The sequence below is a fragment of the Macaca nemestrina genome, chromosome 17 (genome assembly GCF_043159975.1).
Source record: "Macaca nemestrina isolate mMacNem1 chromosome 17, mMacNem.hap1, whole genome shotgun sequence".
In the NCBI taxonomy this organism is placed as follows: Eukaryota; Metazoa; Chordata; class Mammalia; order Primates; family Cercopithecidae; genus Macaca; species Macaca nemestrina.
In genome coordinates, this window is record NC_092141.1 from 65356623 (window position 1) to 65372031 (window position 15409).

The window sequence follows — 15409 nt, forward strand, 5'->3', positions numbered from 1 at the left end:
TTCCAGACAGCGGCGTGTCCCCACATCGGGGGCTCCCCATATCGGGGGCTCCCCATCTGGAGGTTTCCTGCCTGCCCTGGGCCTAACCTGGGGGCTTCACTGCAGGGAGGCCTGGTCTGTGGAGGGGGTGAATGTGTAGAGCGGGGAGGCCTCCAGCAGGGCGTGGAGACGATCCTCATCCTCCAATTGTCCCAATTGAATGGGAAAGACAAGGTCCCTGACCTCAAACACAACCTACAAAGCAAGAATTAAATTAAACCGCGCAAGTCAGATTATCCTTTTCCATAGATCATTTCCAATACTATGATATTCCCATCTCTCCCTGCTCCTGGCCACCACCTGTTACCACCTGTCCACCCTCTTGCTCGGGGAAAGGTAACCGAGTTCAGATCTCCACAGTGTCTTGCAAGAGGACTTCAGCCGCCAACCAGGCCATCTGTCCTCGCCAAGCATTCGGGGGACAGGGTGGGGACTTAGGAGAGAAAATGACAGGACTGGACTCACACAGCAAACTGCCTCCATCGGCACTTCTTGCCCAGGGTCCCCTAAGAGACATGACTGCTCCCCATGGGCAGTGACTGACATTCTTTGGTCCCAAAGCATCCAGAAAGCTCCTTGATCGAAGTGTTTTTTTTCGAGACAGGGTCTCACTCTGTCACCCAGGGTGGGGTGCAGTGGTATGATCTCAGCTCACTGCAACCTCCGTCTCCCGGGTTCAAGTGATTCCCCTGCTTCAGCCACCTGAGTAGCTGGGATTACAGGCATGCGCCACCACGCCCGGCTTATTTTTGTATTTTTAGTAGAGACGGTCTTACCATGTTGGCCAGGCTGGTCTCAAACTCCTGACGGCACGTGATCCGCCACCCTGGCCTCCCAGAGTGCTGGGATTACGGGTGTGAGCCACTGCGCTGGCCAAGAAAGCTTCTTGATTAAAGTCTGGAAGTGGTTACTGACCCAGTCTCAGATGGTGACCACTCTCTCCTCCCAAAACCAAATGGAACAGGCCTGAAGCAGAGAAATGCAGCCAAAGGCATGGGCTTTGGTCAGGAACATTCAAATCCTGGTTCCAGCTACTAGCTATGGAGTTTGGGCAAGTTACTCATCCTGCCCGAGCCATCTGGAAGCAGGAGGAGCTGCACCTACTTGTGGGGTCATTGTGAGGGTCAACTGGCAGACACCCAAATGCCCAGAGCGGCACCTGGCACACCGCAGGCCTTCAGTAACATCTGTATTACCTCCCGGTTCACATCTGCAGAATAACAGAACTTTCCAACGGCTAGTCAAACACTGCAGGAAAGGTGCCGGTGATTTCCTCTAAAGCTAAGACAATGCTGAACTGGCTCTTCAGGGTCAGCCCAAGAATGCAAGACCACAGTGCACACATCACTTCTTTCACCTTGGGACCCTCAGGTCCCTGCTCTAAATTCCCCTTTTCAGGTCATCCACTTTGGTGGCCCCGACCCAGAAGAGGTGAAAGGAGAGCCTAGGGCATAGGGGGACATCCACACCCGAATGCATCCCCTCAGGGATCCCCAAAGAGGGGGCTCTCAGACAGGGTTGCCTCAACCCCACCGATCCCAAATGAATTTCAAGTTTGATGGCTGAATCAGAATAAAGTCAAACCACTGTAGGCTAGAAAATACCCTTTCAACCCCACCCTGAACCAGACACAATCAGGCTGTGCTCGGACGGGGTCCCAGGCCAATTTGTGGTGGTTCCCAAACTGTGTTCCTAGAAGCATCACTTGTGCCCCCAGGGCCAAGAGGTCCAGGTTCTACCCCCACCCACATCCCCTGAATCAGAACAGCTGTTTTTTTCATTTTAAAAATTTTGATCTGTTTCGCACATTATATTTGTTTGAAGAACAACTTCCCATTTTTAAAAGTGTTGAAAAAAATCCCTGGAATAGACAATCCCTAGAGCACTGACATGCTGTGGTCCAAGGTTCACCAGGACCAGTGCTTGTACCCTGCCACATGGCGGGGCTCCTTCAAGCCTCTGGTGATGAAGGTGCTCAGGGAAAGGAGGACGGAGGGGTATGGAAGGACCCAGCCGTTGCTGGCCACCCTGGCCTCTGCTCTGTGTCCATGGGGGAGCGGACTCCTCACCACGGCCTGCAGGTCGGGCTGAAGCCTGTGCCCTCAGGGGCCTTGCATCTCCAGCTGGTCCCCCTGGCACAGGATGTGCTGCAGCAGCCCATTGACCACATCCAGAGTCTCGTCCTTCTCCAGCACGATGTCATAGGAGTCCATGTAGCGCTCCCTACGCTCTTCCACCTGCCCGGAGTGAGAATAAGAAGCCTGAGGGTCCCCAGATGCCCCACCCTCCGTAGCTCACTCTCAAAGCCCCTGGGGCTGGGGAGGAGAGCATTCAAGCAGCAACTCCCAGCTCCCTTTTGAGAGCCAGAGGAGTTCAAGGTTACCGGAACTACCCTTTGGAGACAGATGAGGGATGGGCATGGGCTATCACAATGAACCCTTGGGTCAATACCAAAGGATAGTAACAAGGAATAAAAACAAAAAAACAGATGTTGCCACTTTGGGAGGCTGAGGTAGAAGGATCATCTGAGCCCAAGAGTTTGAGACCGGCCCAGGCGACATGGCAAAACCCCATCTCTACAAAAATTGGCCGGGCATGGGGGTGGGTGCCTGTAGTCCCAGCTACTTGGGAGGCTGAGGCAGGAGGATCACTTGAGCCCAGGAAATTAAGGCTACAGTGAGCCAAGACTAAGCCACGACACTCCAGTCTAGGTGACAGAGTGAGGCCTTGTCTCAAAAAAACAAACAAACAAAAAAAACAGATGTTGCCTCTAATCCATCTGGATTGAATTTCTTTCTTTCTTTCTTTTTGAGATAGGGTCTGACTCTGCTGCACAGGCTGAAGTGCAGTGGCATAACCGTGGCTCACTGCAGCTTTGACCTCCGGGACTCAAGTGATCTTCCTGCCTCAGCCTCCTGCGCAGCTAGAACTACAGGCATGCTCACCACACCAGCTAATTTGTGTTGTTGTTGAGACAGGGTCTCATTATGTTGCCCAGGCTGGTGTCGAACTCTGGCCTCAAATGATCCCCCTGCCTTGGCCTCCCAAAATTGGGGGGGGGGTTACAGGCATGAGCCACTGTACCCGACCAGGACCCAGTTTTTTTGTTAGTTTTTTTGAGACGGAGTCTCGCTCTGTCACCAAAGCTGGAGTGCAGCGGCGCCATCTCAGCTCACTGCAACCTCCACCTCTGGGTTGCAGCGATTCTCCTGCCTCGGGCTCCTGAGTAGTTGGGATTACAGGCGTGCACCACCACACCCGGTTAATTGTGTACTTTTAGTAGAGACGGGGGTTTCTCCATGTTGGTCAGGCTGGTCTCGAACTCCTGACCTCATGATCTGCCTGCCTCGGCCTCCCAAAGTGCTGGGATTACAGGCATGAGCCACCACGCCCAACAGGACCCAGTTTCATCCGGCCTGAGTATTCTGGTGGGCTCCGGCGCCTGCAGGCTGCGGGGAGGCACCCTGGCAGCTGCCTGGCTTTACCCCGTATTTCAGCCCCTTTATGACAATGCTGCTTTTACCCCCGTCAGTCCCCGATCTGTTCTTGTTACTTTTCTTCTCTAAATTATAAAACCATGTCCTCGGCTGGGCGCAGTGGCTCACACCTGTAATCCCAGCACTTTGGGAGGCCGAGGCAGGTGGATCATCTGAGGTCAGGAGTTCAAGACCAGTGTGGCCAACATGCTGAAACCCTGTCTATACTAAAAACACAAAAATTAAGTTGGGCATGGTGGCAGGCACCTGTAATCCCAGCTACTCGGGAGGCTGAGGCAGGAGAATCGCTTGAACGCAGGAGGCGGAGGTTGCAGTGAACCAAGATTTCGTCACTGCACTCCAGCTTGGGTGACAGAGCGAGACTCTGTCTCAAAAAAAATAAAAAATAAAAAATAAACCCATGTCCTCAATACCAACATCTCCCATCTCAATCATGCCTTCCAGTAGGATGTAGGAGGACTGGTAATCAGCCCCACTGTTTCCTGAACTCTATCATCTTAGGCAAGTTACTTAACCCCAGGCCTCAGTTTCCTCATCTGTAAAATGAGGATAACAGTCACTACCTTAAGGGGTTATAAAAATCAAATGAATTAATATCCATGAAATGCTGAGAGGAGTGACAGTGCAGTGCACAATCAGTAAACTGAGGCTAGGATCCCATGCCCGGCCTGATCCTCTCTCTGAACGCCTGTAAGGTCATGTGGTAAGACAAAGCTGTAATCACTGGGTTTCTGTTTCCTACGAGATTATGCGCTGCAAGAGAATACAGCTTCCTTCTGTGACCATAATATTTTACCTAGTGTCTAGCATATAGAAGGTGTTCAAAGGTGGCTGGGCGCAGTGGCTCACACATGTAATCCCAGCACTTTGGGAGGTGAAGGTGGGCGATCACTTGAGGTCAGGAGTTCAAGACCAGCCATGGCCAACATGGTGAAATCCCATCTCTAGTAAAAATACAAAAATGAGCCAGGCATGGTGGCGTGCACCTATAGTCTCTGCTACTCAGGAGGCTGAGGCAGAAGAATCACTTGAACCTGGGAGGTGGAAGTTGCAGTAAGCCAAGATTACGCCACTGCACTCTAGCCTGGGTGACAGAGCGAGACTCTGTCTCAAAAATAAAATAAAATAAAATAAAATAAAATAATGAATTCAAAGTGTTCAAAGGCATTTGTTAACGGGCATTCAAAGAGAAGAAAGCCATGAAGAGAAGCAGCCCTGGTCCTCTACCCACCTTGTCATTCAGGAAGCCAATCTTGAGAATGTTCTGCACACCAGGAACCCCATCGGCCATGGTGAGGTCCCCGATGGAGTCTCCCAGCAGGATGACATTGGTTTTGCCCTCAAGTTGCTGGAAGTAACCAGAGTTCTCACACACGGAGCTGTTCTTGTTGTATGTGTGTATGAGCTGGCCCTTAAATCCCTGGAGAAAACCCTAAATAACGAAGACAAGAGACAGATGGAAGGGCCGCAGGGACCCATGTGGCATCAGCTCTCCACTGTCTCTGTCACAGAAAAGGGAATCCCAAAAGTGATAGATAATGCCAAAACTTCACTGTAGCCTAAACTAGGGCCCCTGGGCCAGACTTGGCCTGCTTTTGTAAATAAAGCTGTATTGGGATACAGCCAAACTCCTTTGTTTACATGATGCCTATGGCTGCTTTTTTGTGCTATAAAGGCAAAGTTGGGCAGTTGCAACAGTGATGCCACGGCCCACAAAGCCTAAATATTGACGACAGGGGTAACTCCTAGTTTAAATGGACAGGAGCCACCCAATATCGCAGATCATCTGTTCTGGTGGATGCACGAAGCTGTGATATAAATGCCGCTCAGGTTACACGTGTGCTAATGCTCAGCTGCGGGCCACCTCTTCCCTGCAGGTCAACGTGATGAAAATTCCAACCATCAGTTTTATGGGGAAAAGAGTCAGAACGTGGATGAGCTGGAGCAGCCCACCTCCGGCTTGGGAAAAACAAATCAAAGCCCACGCCCTTCAGGACCCAGGATGGCACATAACACATGACAGTGACATGGGGCAGGGCAGGCCCATAAATTAGGTACCCCAGGGCAGAGAGTTGACTGTCAGGCAAACACCAAAGAGAGAGGATCCTTTGAAAGTTTTTTTGTTTTTGTTTTTTTCTGAACACAGTCTTGCTCTGTTGCCCAGGCTGGAGTGCAGTGGTACGATCTTGGCTCACTGCAACCTCTGCCTCCTGGGTTCAGGCAATTCTCCTGCCTCAGCCTCCCAAGTAGCTGGGATTACAGCTGCACACCTCCATGCCCGGCTTATTTTTTTTTTTTTTTTTTTTTTTTTTTTGAGACGGAGTCTCGCTTTGTGGCCCAGGCTGGAGTGCAGTGGCCGGATCTCAGCTCACTGCAAGCTCTGCCTCCTGGGTTTATGCCATTCTCCTGCCTCAGCCTCCCGAGTAGCTGGGACTACAGGCGCCCGCCACCTCGCCTGGCTAGTTTTTTGTATTTTTTAGTAGAGACGGGGTTTCACCATGTTAGCCAGGATGGTCTCGATCTCCTGACCTCGTGATCCGCCCGTCTCGGCCTCCCAAAGTGCTAGGATTACAGGCTTGAGCCACCGCGCCCGGCCTATTTTTGTATTTTTAGTAGAAACGGAGTTTCACCATGTTGGCCAGGCTGGTCTCGAACTCCTGACCTCAAGTGATCTGCCTGCCTCAGCCTCCCAAAGTGCTGGGAATACAGGTCTGAGCCACAGCGCCTGGCCGAAAAGTAACCCATAAACAACTGCAAGAGGGCGAAGAAGCCAGTGTGGCTTACCTCCCCTTCTTCCCCAGGTTAGGGTTCATGCAGAGTTAACCGCCCTGGCTGGTGGTCCCCACCCCTCGTCCTTTCCCAGCCCAAACAAGATTTGGCTCACATCTTCATTAAAATCCATGTAGTTAGACACGATGTGGATGTTGGGGTGGAAAACTTTCATCTGTCGGATAATTTCTTCCAGGATATCACCAATGCCCGCAGAAAAGATGAAAAGAGGAATGTTGTTATGGTAGAGTGTGTTGAAGAAGGTCTTGTATCCCTCCCTGAAAAGAGATGGAGGAATTCTGAAATGGCACTGCCTCTGCTGCTGTTCTTTGTTTCCTACTAGGGTTATTTGTGTTTTGGGTTTTTTGTGAGACAGGGTCTTGCTCTGTTGCCCAGGCCGGAGTGCAGTGGCACAATCACAGTTCACTGTGACCTCAACCTCCTGGGTTCAGGTGATCCACCCGCCTCAACCTCCCAACTAGCTGAGACCACAGGTGTGCGCCACCACACCTGGCTAATTTTTTTATGTTTTGTAAAGATGGGGTTTTCCTACATTGCCCAGGCTGGTCTCGAACTCCTGGGCTCAAGCAACTCATCCACCTTGGCCTCCCAAAGTGCTGGGACTATAGGCGTGAGGCAAGATCACGCCATTGCACTCCAGCCTGGGCAAAAGAATGAGACTCCAGCTCAAAAAATAAATAAAATAAAAATAAAATAAAATGGAGCATATGATATATTCAATAAGTGGCTAAAGGGTGCTAATCCTAAGTGTTCAGCTCAGTTAATTTTGCCATACGTATACACCCATGTTACTAACTAGCTTGAGGCTCCCTCGTGATCTCTCCCAGTCAATATCATCCCTCCCATTGATTAGCTTTGCCTGTCCTTGAACTTCATATAAATGGACTCATACACAATGTACTCTTTTGTGCCTGGCTTATTTTGTTCAGTATAATGCTATGTAGTTTATTTGTGTTTTGCATGTAATTAGTTTATTCTCTGTCACTGCTATTCAGCATTATTCCACCATATAAATATGCCACAATTTATCTACCCAGCTTCTTCTTGATAGACAGTTGAGAGATTTCCAGATTTCAGCTGTTATGGATACAGCTGCCACGAATACCCTGTGCACATCTTACAGTGGCTACATGCCCTCGTTTCTCTGGGGTACATACCTGGGAGAGATGCTGCTGTGGCAGAAGGTAGGCATATGTTTTCTGTTGCTGTCAATACAACCAGGCAGCTGACCTGGGCACCTTCACTAGGGCACACCCACTCCCACCCCGGCACTTACTGGGTCAGCAGAGGTCTCCACTGTCTTGACTTTTGAGGAGCTAGCCAATCTCCTCAGTTAGGAGGCACAACCCTTGAGGGCAGGCATCCATGTCACTCCTTCCTTTATGAGCCCTGGTCCCTCCTCCAGGAAAGAAATCTCCAGCGGAGACAGCTGTTCAGTGAAGGCCGCCAATGATCAAGCGTCCCAGCCTAGCCAACTCCCAGTTGCCATGAACACCAGTCACCAGAGGGACCCCAAAAGTCTTTCACCATTGTGAAAAATGAGCTAGACTTGGTGGGGTGCGGTGGCTCACGCCTGTAATCCCAGCACTTTGAGAGGCCAAGGCGGGCGGATCACAAGGTCAAGAGATTGAGACCATCTGGCCAACATGGTGAAACCCTGTCTGTACTAAAAATACAAAAATTAGCATGGCGTGGTGGTGGGCACCTGTAATCCCAGCTACTCGGGAGGCTGAGGCAGGAGAATCGCTTGAACCCAGGAGGTGGAGGTTGCAGTGAGCTGAGATCGCGCCACTGCACTCCAGCCTGGCGACAGAGTGAGATTCCGTGAAAGAAAAAAGAAAAGGAGAGGGGAGGGGAGGGGAGGGGTGGGGAGGAGAGGGAAGAGGAGAGGAGAGGGAAAGAAAGGGAAAGAAAGGGAAAGAAAGGAAAGAAAGCAAGAAAGCATGCAAGCAAGCAAGCAAGCAAGAAAGAAAGATGAGCTAGACTTGGTTTGTTCTCAGAGATGGTGCCCTGCCATTTTTTACTACATCCACTACCTGCTGACTGTTTCCTAGCAAGGGTAAGACATTCTTTAGCTGTATCACATCAGTTGTTCATAGTGCCATGTCCCTTCCGGTCCTTTAAGCAACTAACTCCTCTCTGCTCTTCCCCTGCCTCTTTTTTTTTTTGGAAGAAAACACTTTTAAATAGTCCGATAGAAATGTTTTCCAGAGCAAGACGCTCACCTGAGCATTGCACTGGACTCTCTAACCACCTGGGCTATCTGAAACTTCTGAATCTTCTGCTGACACAGGAGGTTGTGCGCTTTGGTCCACCTAGAAACAGACACCCCAGAAAACCCCAAATTCAAATCACTCAAGTAAATAATTCCTCCTTTCCCTTTACAGAGCCAAGTGCCCTCTGACAGCATTGCCGACAGAGGCCTCATCCTTACGTTAGCTGCCTTTAAAAGGAAGACGGTGGCCAGGCACGGTGGCTCATGCCTGTAATCCCAGCACTTTGGGAGGTCAAGGCGGGTGGATCACCTGAGATCAGGAGATCGAGACCAGCCTGGCCAACATGGCGAAACCCCATCTCTGCTAAAAATACAAAAATTAGCTGGATGTGGTGGCGGGTGCCTGTAGTCCCAGGTACTCGGGAGGCTGAGGCTGGAGAATCACTTGAACCCAGGAGGGGGAAGTTGCAGTGAGCCAAGACTGGGCCACTGCACTCCAGCCTGGGTGACAGAGTGAGACTCCATCTCAAAAAAAAAGAAGGGAAGAGGATGAGAAAGCAACCCAACAGAGACAAGTGCTGGGCAAGCTGGCTGCTGGAGCTGGCGCTCTTCTGAGTCCCTTCCTCTGCGACCACTCTATCTGGAGAACTGGGGCTCTCTCCAGTGATGAGGGTTGCTGTGGTTTGAATGTGTTGGAAACTTGATCCCCAATGTGGAGGTGTTGAGAGATGGGGCCTAATGAGAGGTGTCATGGGGGCACCGTCCTCATGAATGGATTAATGTCATTATCACAGATTCCTTATAAAAAGAACTCTTCTTTTTCTCTTTCTCTCTCCCCCACCCTCTTTGCCCTTCCACAATGAGATAATGCAGCAAGAAGAAGGCCCTCACCAAATGCCAGCCAGTCCTTCGATATTGGACTTCTCTGCTTTCAGAACTGTGTGCCAATAAATTGCTATTCATTATACATTACCCAGTCTAGGCTGGGTGCAGTGGCTCACGCCTGTAACCCCAGGATTTTGGGAAGCCCAAGTGGGAGGATCACTTGAGCTTAGGAGTTGAAAATAGCCTGGGTAACATGGTGAGACCCCATCTCTACTAAAAGTAGAAAAAATGAGCCAGGCACGGTGGCACAAGCTGAAGTGGGAGAATCGCTTCAGCCCAGGTGGTCGAAGCTACAGGGAGCCACGATCATGCCACTGGACTCCAGCCTGGGCAACAGAGCAACACCCTGTCTCAAAAAATAGAAAAAATATATAAATTACCTAGTCTGTTATTCCGTGACAGCAGCACAAAACAGACTAAGAGTCACTTCCGCAAAGCACTTATTCCCCGACACCAATGGTCTTTAACTTATTCCAAGGATTTTCTGAGGGTCTCCACTCCAGCAGCAGCCACAAAAAGCCCCGGGTTCATCTGAAAAGTTTGTTCCAATAGCTGGACTAATAGCATTAAATTAAGCCCTCAGTAAAGTAAGGGAGTCTGTCATCTCATCAAAGGTCTGGAAAACTACGCCCCTCCCAGCCTACTCCATCTCAAGGGCCCAGAAGCTTTTCTCCACCACCATCACTCACCATTCCACCATATGAGGTAGCTTCTCCTTGATGGTCCGGTGTGGGTCGATCTCAATTGGGTAATAGTGGTGAAGGAGCGCTGTGAGCTGGGATATCCAAATGGGGAGAAAGGCCATTAGTCTATATCAAGTTCTTCCCTGCAAAGTCCTACAGCTTAGTATGAGAAAAAAGTCACCTAGAAGAGGCAACTTCATGGCCAGAGGCGGTGGCTCACATCTGCAATCCCAGTGCTTTAGGAGGCCAAGGTAGGTGGATCACTTGAGGTCAGGAGTTTGAGTCCAGCCTGGCCAACATGGTGAAACCCTGTCTCTACTAAAAAATACAAAAATTAGCGGGTGTAGTGGCACGTGCCTTTAATCCCAGCTACTCAAGAGGCTGAAGAATGAGAATCGTTCAAACCCAAGAGGCGGAGGCTGCAGTGAGCCAAGAAGATATCATACCTCTGCACTCCAGCCTGGGCCACAGAGTAAAACCATGTCTCAAAAAAAAAGAAGATGCAACTTCATTTAAGAGAGTGTTACATGAAATTTTCTTCAAGTTTTCCTTTGGGGACGTGTCGTTTATAAGACCTAAGTTTCTCTTCTCTTCTTATCTTCCAACATAATTGCTCAATACACTCACATTTTTATCTATTTGGTGAAGTCCAGGGAGCACCTGGACCCACAGAGCTGGTCATTCCTTTGCACTCACCCTGAGAGTGAGGTCTAAAAGTCAGCACTATGAGATTTTACTATCAGAGAAGAAGGGTACTAAGATTTTTTTTGCTGGTATTAATTAGCTGAATCGTCAGGGCTTAACCAGTAAGAACTAACTTAATGCTGTGTTTTGCAGAATATGGTCCACTTTCTCAGGTGATAGGTAAGATAACTTGAGGGAATTCATGGAGAAGCGCTTTTCAACTCAGTAGTTTTGGATTCATTTTCATGTAGAATTTTTTTTTTTTTTGAGACAAAGTCTCACTCTGTCACCCAGGCTGGAGTGCAGGGGCGAAATCTCGGCTCATGCAACCTCCGCCTCCCGGGTTCAAGCAATTCTTCTGCCTCAGCCTCCCGAGTAGCTGGGACTACAGGCATGTGCCTCCGTGCCCAGCTAATTTTTGTATTTTTAGTAGGGACGAGGTTTCACCAGGTTGGCCAGTCTGGTCTCAAACTCCTGACCCCATGATCCACTTGCCTCAGCCTCCCAGAGTGCTGGGATTACAGAAGTGAGCCACCGCTCCAGGCTCTTTTTTTTTTTTTGAGACAGAATCTGGTTCTGTCTGTTGCCTAGGCTGGAGCGCGATCTCCCTGCAATTTCTGCCTCGCAGGTTCAAGCTATTCTCCTGCCTCAGCCTTCCAAGTAGCTGGGATTATAGGCATGCACCACTACTCCCAGCTAATTTTTTGTATTTTTCATAGAGACAGGGTTTCGCCATGTTGTCCAGGCTAGTCTCGATCTCCTGACCTCAACCAAGCTGCCGTCCTCGGCCTCCCAGAAATGCTGGGATTACAGGCGTGAACCACCACACCCAGCCTGTTTCTTTATAAGTTAATTACAATTTTTAAAAGCAGGCCAGGCCGGGCGCGGTGGCTCACGCCTGTAATCCCAGCACTTTGGGAGGCCGAGGCGGGCGGATCACAAGGTCAGGAGATCGAGACCACGGTGAAACCCCGTCTTTACTAAAAATACAAAAAATTAGCCGGGCGCGGTGGCGGGCGCCTGTAGTCCCAGCTACTCAGGAGGCTGAGGCAGGAGAATGGCGTAAACCCAGGAGGCGGAGCTTGCAGTGAGCCGAGATCGCGCCACTGCACTCCAGCCTGGGCGACAGAGCGAGACACTGTCTCAAAAAAAAAAACAAAAAAAAAAAAAACAAAAAAAAAAGCAGTTCAATTTAGAGAAAGATCTAGTAAAGGTGATACACAGATATGGCCAAAAAAAAAAAAAATTAAATTTAACTAGAAGACTGTACTTTGGGACACAGCATGTTGGTGGACAATTCCGTCAAAGTGTCAATATCATGTGAATGCACAGCATCTACATGTGTTTCCTCTAAGGTTTCCTTCTATGTGCCAAGACTTTAACACTCTAAAGGAGCTGTTCCAGGGATCATGTGTCACACAGAGCCAGTCAATAACAGTGCCCAGTAAAAATGAGAATTGACCAAGTAAAGAATTTTAATACATGAGTGATTCTCAGGAACATTACAAGATCAAATGGAATCCCTGTCCATCTGTCCAAAAGAAGATTAAATGCAAAGCTGACATAGTAACAAAGGCAGAAAACTCCTGAAATGTATTAAGATTCTCAATGTATGTGTTTTTTTGGAGTGAGAACATTTTTCTAAAAATTAGGCCGGGCAAGATAGCTCACGCCTGTAATCCCAGCACTTTGGGAGGCCAAGGCGGGCGGGCGGATCACCTGAGGTCGGGAGTTCGAGACCCGACTGGCCAACATGGTGAAACCCCGTCTCTACTAAAACTACAAAAATTAGCTGGGCACGGTGGTGCATGCCGGTAATCCCAGCTACTCGGGAGGCTGAGGCAGGAGAATTGCTTGAACCCGGGAGGAGGAGGTTGCAGTGAGCTGAGACTGCACCATTGCACTCCAGCCTAGGCAATAAGCGCGAAACTCCATCTCAAAAATAAATAAATAAATAAAAATAAAAATATACTAGAACTCGGCTGGACGTGATGGCCCAGGCCTGTAATCCTAGCATTTTGGGAGGTCAAGGTGGGCAGACCCCTTGAGGCCAGGAGTTTGAGACCAGTCTGGCCAACATGGCGAAACCCCATCTCTACTAAAAATATAAAAATTAGCCGGGCATGGTGGTGCATGCCCCTAATCCCAGCTACTACTCGAGAGGCTGAAGCATGAGAATTGCTTGAACCCAGGTTGCAGTGAGCTGAGATTATGCCACTCCAGCCTGGGCGATAGAGCAAGACTCTGTCTCAAAAAAAAAAAAAATATATATATATATATATATACACACACACACACACACACACATACACACACACACACACATACATGTGTACACACACACAGAGACACACACTAGAACCCAACAGAAGAATATAAATTTTCTTTTTTTTTTTTTTTTTTTTTTTTTTTTGAGACGGAGTCTTGCTCTGTAGCCCGGGCTGGAGTGCAGTGGCCGGATCTCAGCTCACTGCAAGCTCCGCCTCCCGGGTTTACGCCATTCTCCTGCCTCAGCCTCCGGAGTAGCTGGGACTACAGGCGCCCGCCACCTCGCCCGGCTAGTTTTTTGTATTTTTAGTAGAGACGGGGTTTCACGGTGTTAGCCAGGATGGTCTCGATCTCCTGACCTCGTGATCCGCCCGTCTCGGCCTCCCAAAGTGCTGGGATTACAGGCTTGAGCCACCGCGCCCGGCCTAAATTTTCTTTTAAAAAGGCCAGGTGCGGTAGCTCATGCCTATAAGCCCAACACTTTGGGGAGGCTGAGGCAGGAGGATTGCTTGAGTTCAGGAGTTCAAGACCAACCTAGGCAACATAGTGAGACCCCATCTCTACAAAAAATTTTTTAAATTAGCTAGGTGTAACGGCACATGCCTGTAGTTCCAGCTACTCGGTAGGCTAAGGCAGGAGGATCGCTCGAGCCTGAGTAATGATCAAGCCACTGCACTCCAGCCTGGGTGATAGAGTGAGACTCTGTCTCAAAACAAACAAACAAACAAGCTCTGCTATTTGGCTGTATGACCCTGGGTAAGTTGCTGAACCTCCATAACGTTCAAATCTCTTGTAAACTCTATAGCCAACTCTAAGTATAATGTCCAGTTCCAACCATTAATCATCATATGTCCTGGCCAGTAAGGAAAAGCTGTCTTAATGTATTAAAACTAGATCCTCCTTAGCAAAACAACAATTTTTAAAAAATTAATTTTCTAAGGTCTCTATACAGGAACCTTTGGTTCCAATCAGGAACCATTTGAAGTAGCATATGACAACCATTTCTGAGCAAAGGACGGGAGCAACCCACCTCTTTCCGACACTCCTCACTGATGATCTTGCTATTATCCAGAATATCTGGAAAAAGAGAAAACTCCTTTTACTTGTCCCTTAGAACCCATCATCTTGTCAAGCCCAACAAGGCAAGCTAGAATGTGACTTACTGTAAGAAGAAGGACATCGCTTTCCATTATATGCAAACCTGCTCAAGGTCATGTCAAAATCAGAAATCACCTGTAAGGCAAAAGAGGGATGATGCCTAAATAGGCACCTTCCAATGTGGCCCTGCCTCAGCCAGAGGATGATTATGGAAATCAAAACAGCTCACTGGCGAGAATGGTAGGCAAAGCGGTGGAGGAGTTACTGAGTGACACAGAGGTTTAGAGGGGAAGTGATCTTAATTAGTACCCGTTAACCCTGAGGAAAACGCAGTCTCCTAGTGTAGGGGCGAGGGTGAAATACTCAGGACCCCTCTGACTCCTTCAATTTCAGGTCCTTCCTAAGAGATCTCTACCATTACGGCCCATCTGGATATCTTCAACTTACTGGAGAGCCGCTGGCTTGGGGAGGATAAGGCCCCAGGTACTGGTGTGGGGCGCCTTCTGTCCAATTAGAGGAAGCAGCATGACCATATTGAGAAATCTGAAATCTGGGATTCAGGACAGGGGAACCAACCTGCTCTCCTTCAAGTTCCCGGCCATTTCTTAGGGTGGGGAGCTAGCAGGGGTCCGCAGCAGAGCAAAGCGGGAAGACCCAATGGGCTGGAAGCCTCCCCAGCCGCCCCCAGCCCTGCCGGCCCCCGCCCGCCTCCGAGGTACCTGTAACCTCTCTCCGCCGCCCTTGCGGAGGACGCCCACGATCTCCTGCACCCGCCCAGGCTGCCGCATCAGGACCGTGGCCTTCATCAGGGTGCTCACCTGTCCCGAGACCCGAGAGAACCACTGACCCCCGCGCCGCGCTGGGTCCGAGGGGAGCCCGGGGCTCGCTCGGGCGCGCGTGTGAAGCTGGGCCGGGGTGCGCAATGGGGCGGCTACTGGCCTGGGTGGATCGGTGGTGCCTCGGTGACCCGCTGGGGGGCTCGGAGCGCCCCGGGGGTCGGAGTCCGGGCCCGCCCCACTCCGGACGCTTCCTCCCTCCTCACCTCCTCCGCCATCCCGTTCGAGGCCCGGTCGGTGGCGCCGGGGACAACGACAGCCCCGCGACCGCACTGCGCAGGCGTCGCCTCCCGCCTGGAGGCCGGCGGCGCCGGGGGCGGGGCCGGGGGCGGGGCCGAGAATCGTGTGGTCCCGGAGATGGCCACGATCCGGGTGGACTTTCCCGGTGCGCTAGGCAAATTGGAGGAGGGTGCT

The 15409-nt window shown here is 50.2% G+C and overlaps 1 protein-coding gene across 2 annotated transcripts; it reads right to left on the reverse strand.

The window, feature by feature from the left end:
- Window positions 1–1828: 1828 nt before the first annotated feature.
- LOC105472142 (5'-nucleotidase, cytosolic IIIB) lies at window positions 1829–15344 on the reverse strand. Of its 2 annotated transcripts, XM_011725149.3 has the most exons (9): window positions 15202–15343; window positions 14879–14977; window positions 14225–14294; window positions 14092–14138; window positions 10116–10201; window positions 8552–8641; window positions 6421–6583; window positions 4768–4968; window positions 1829–2276 (listed from the first exon to the last, which is right to left on the reverse strand). In XM_011725149.3, exons 1-9 carry the CDS (start codon window positions 15211–15213, stop codon window positions 2142–2144), a joined length of 903 nt encoding a protein of 300 aa, XP_011723451.1. In that variant the 5' UTR covers window positions 15214–15343; the 3' UTR covers window positions 1829–2141. The 2 variants fall into 2 exon arrangements, with proteins under 2 accessions (XP_011723451.1, XP_011723452.1); XM_011725150.3 differs by lacking the exon at window positions 8552–8641 and having other exon boundaries at window positions 15202–15344.
- Window positions 15345–15409: the final 65 nt, after the last annotated feature.

What these genes read in the sequence shown, in the direction of transcription:
- LOC105472142 (XM_011725149.3), bottom strand. An exon ending in GCGATGTCCTTCTTCTTACA is followed by an intron (nt 14,139 to 14,224) that starts GTAAGTCACATT and finishes CTCTTTTTCCAG; the next exon opens with ATATTCTGGATAATAGCAAG. An exon ending in GAGTCCAGTGCAATGCTCAG is followed by an intron (nt 6,584 to 8,551) that starts GTGAGCGTCTTG and finishes ATCTCTTTTCAG; the next exon opens with GGAGGGATACAAGACCTTCT.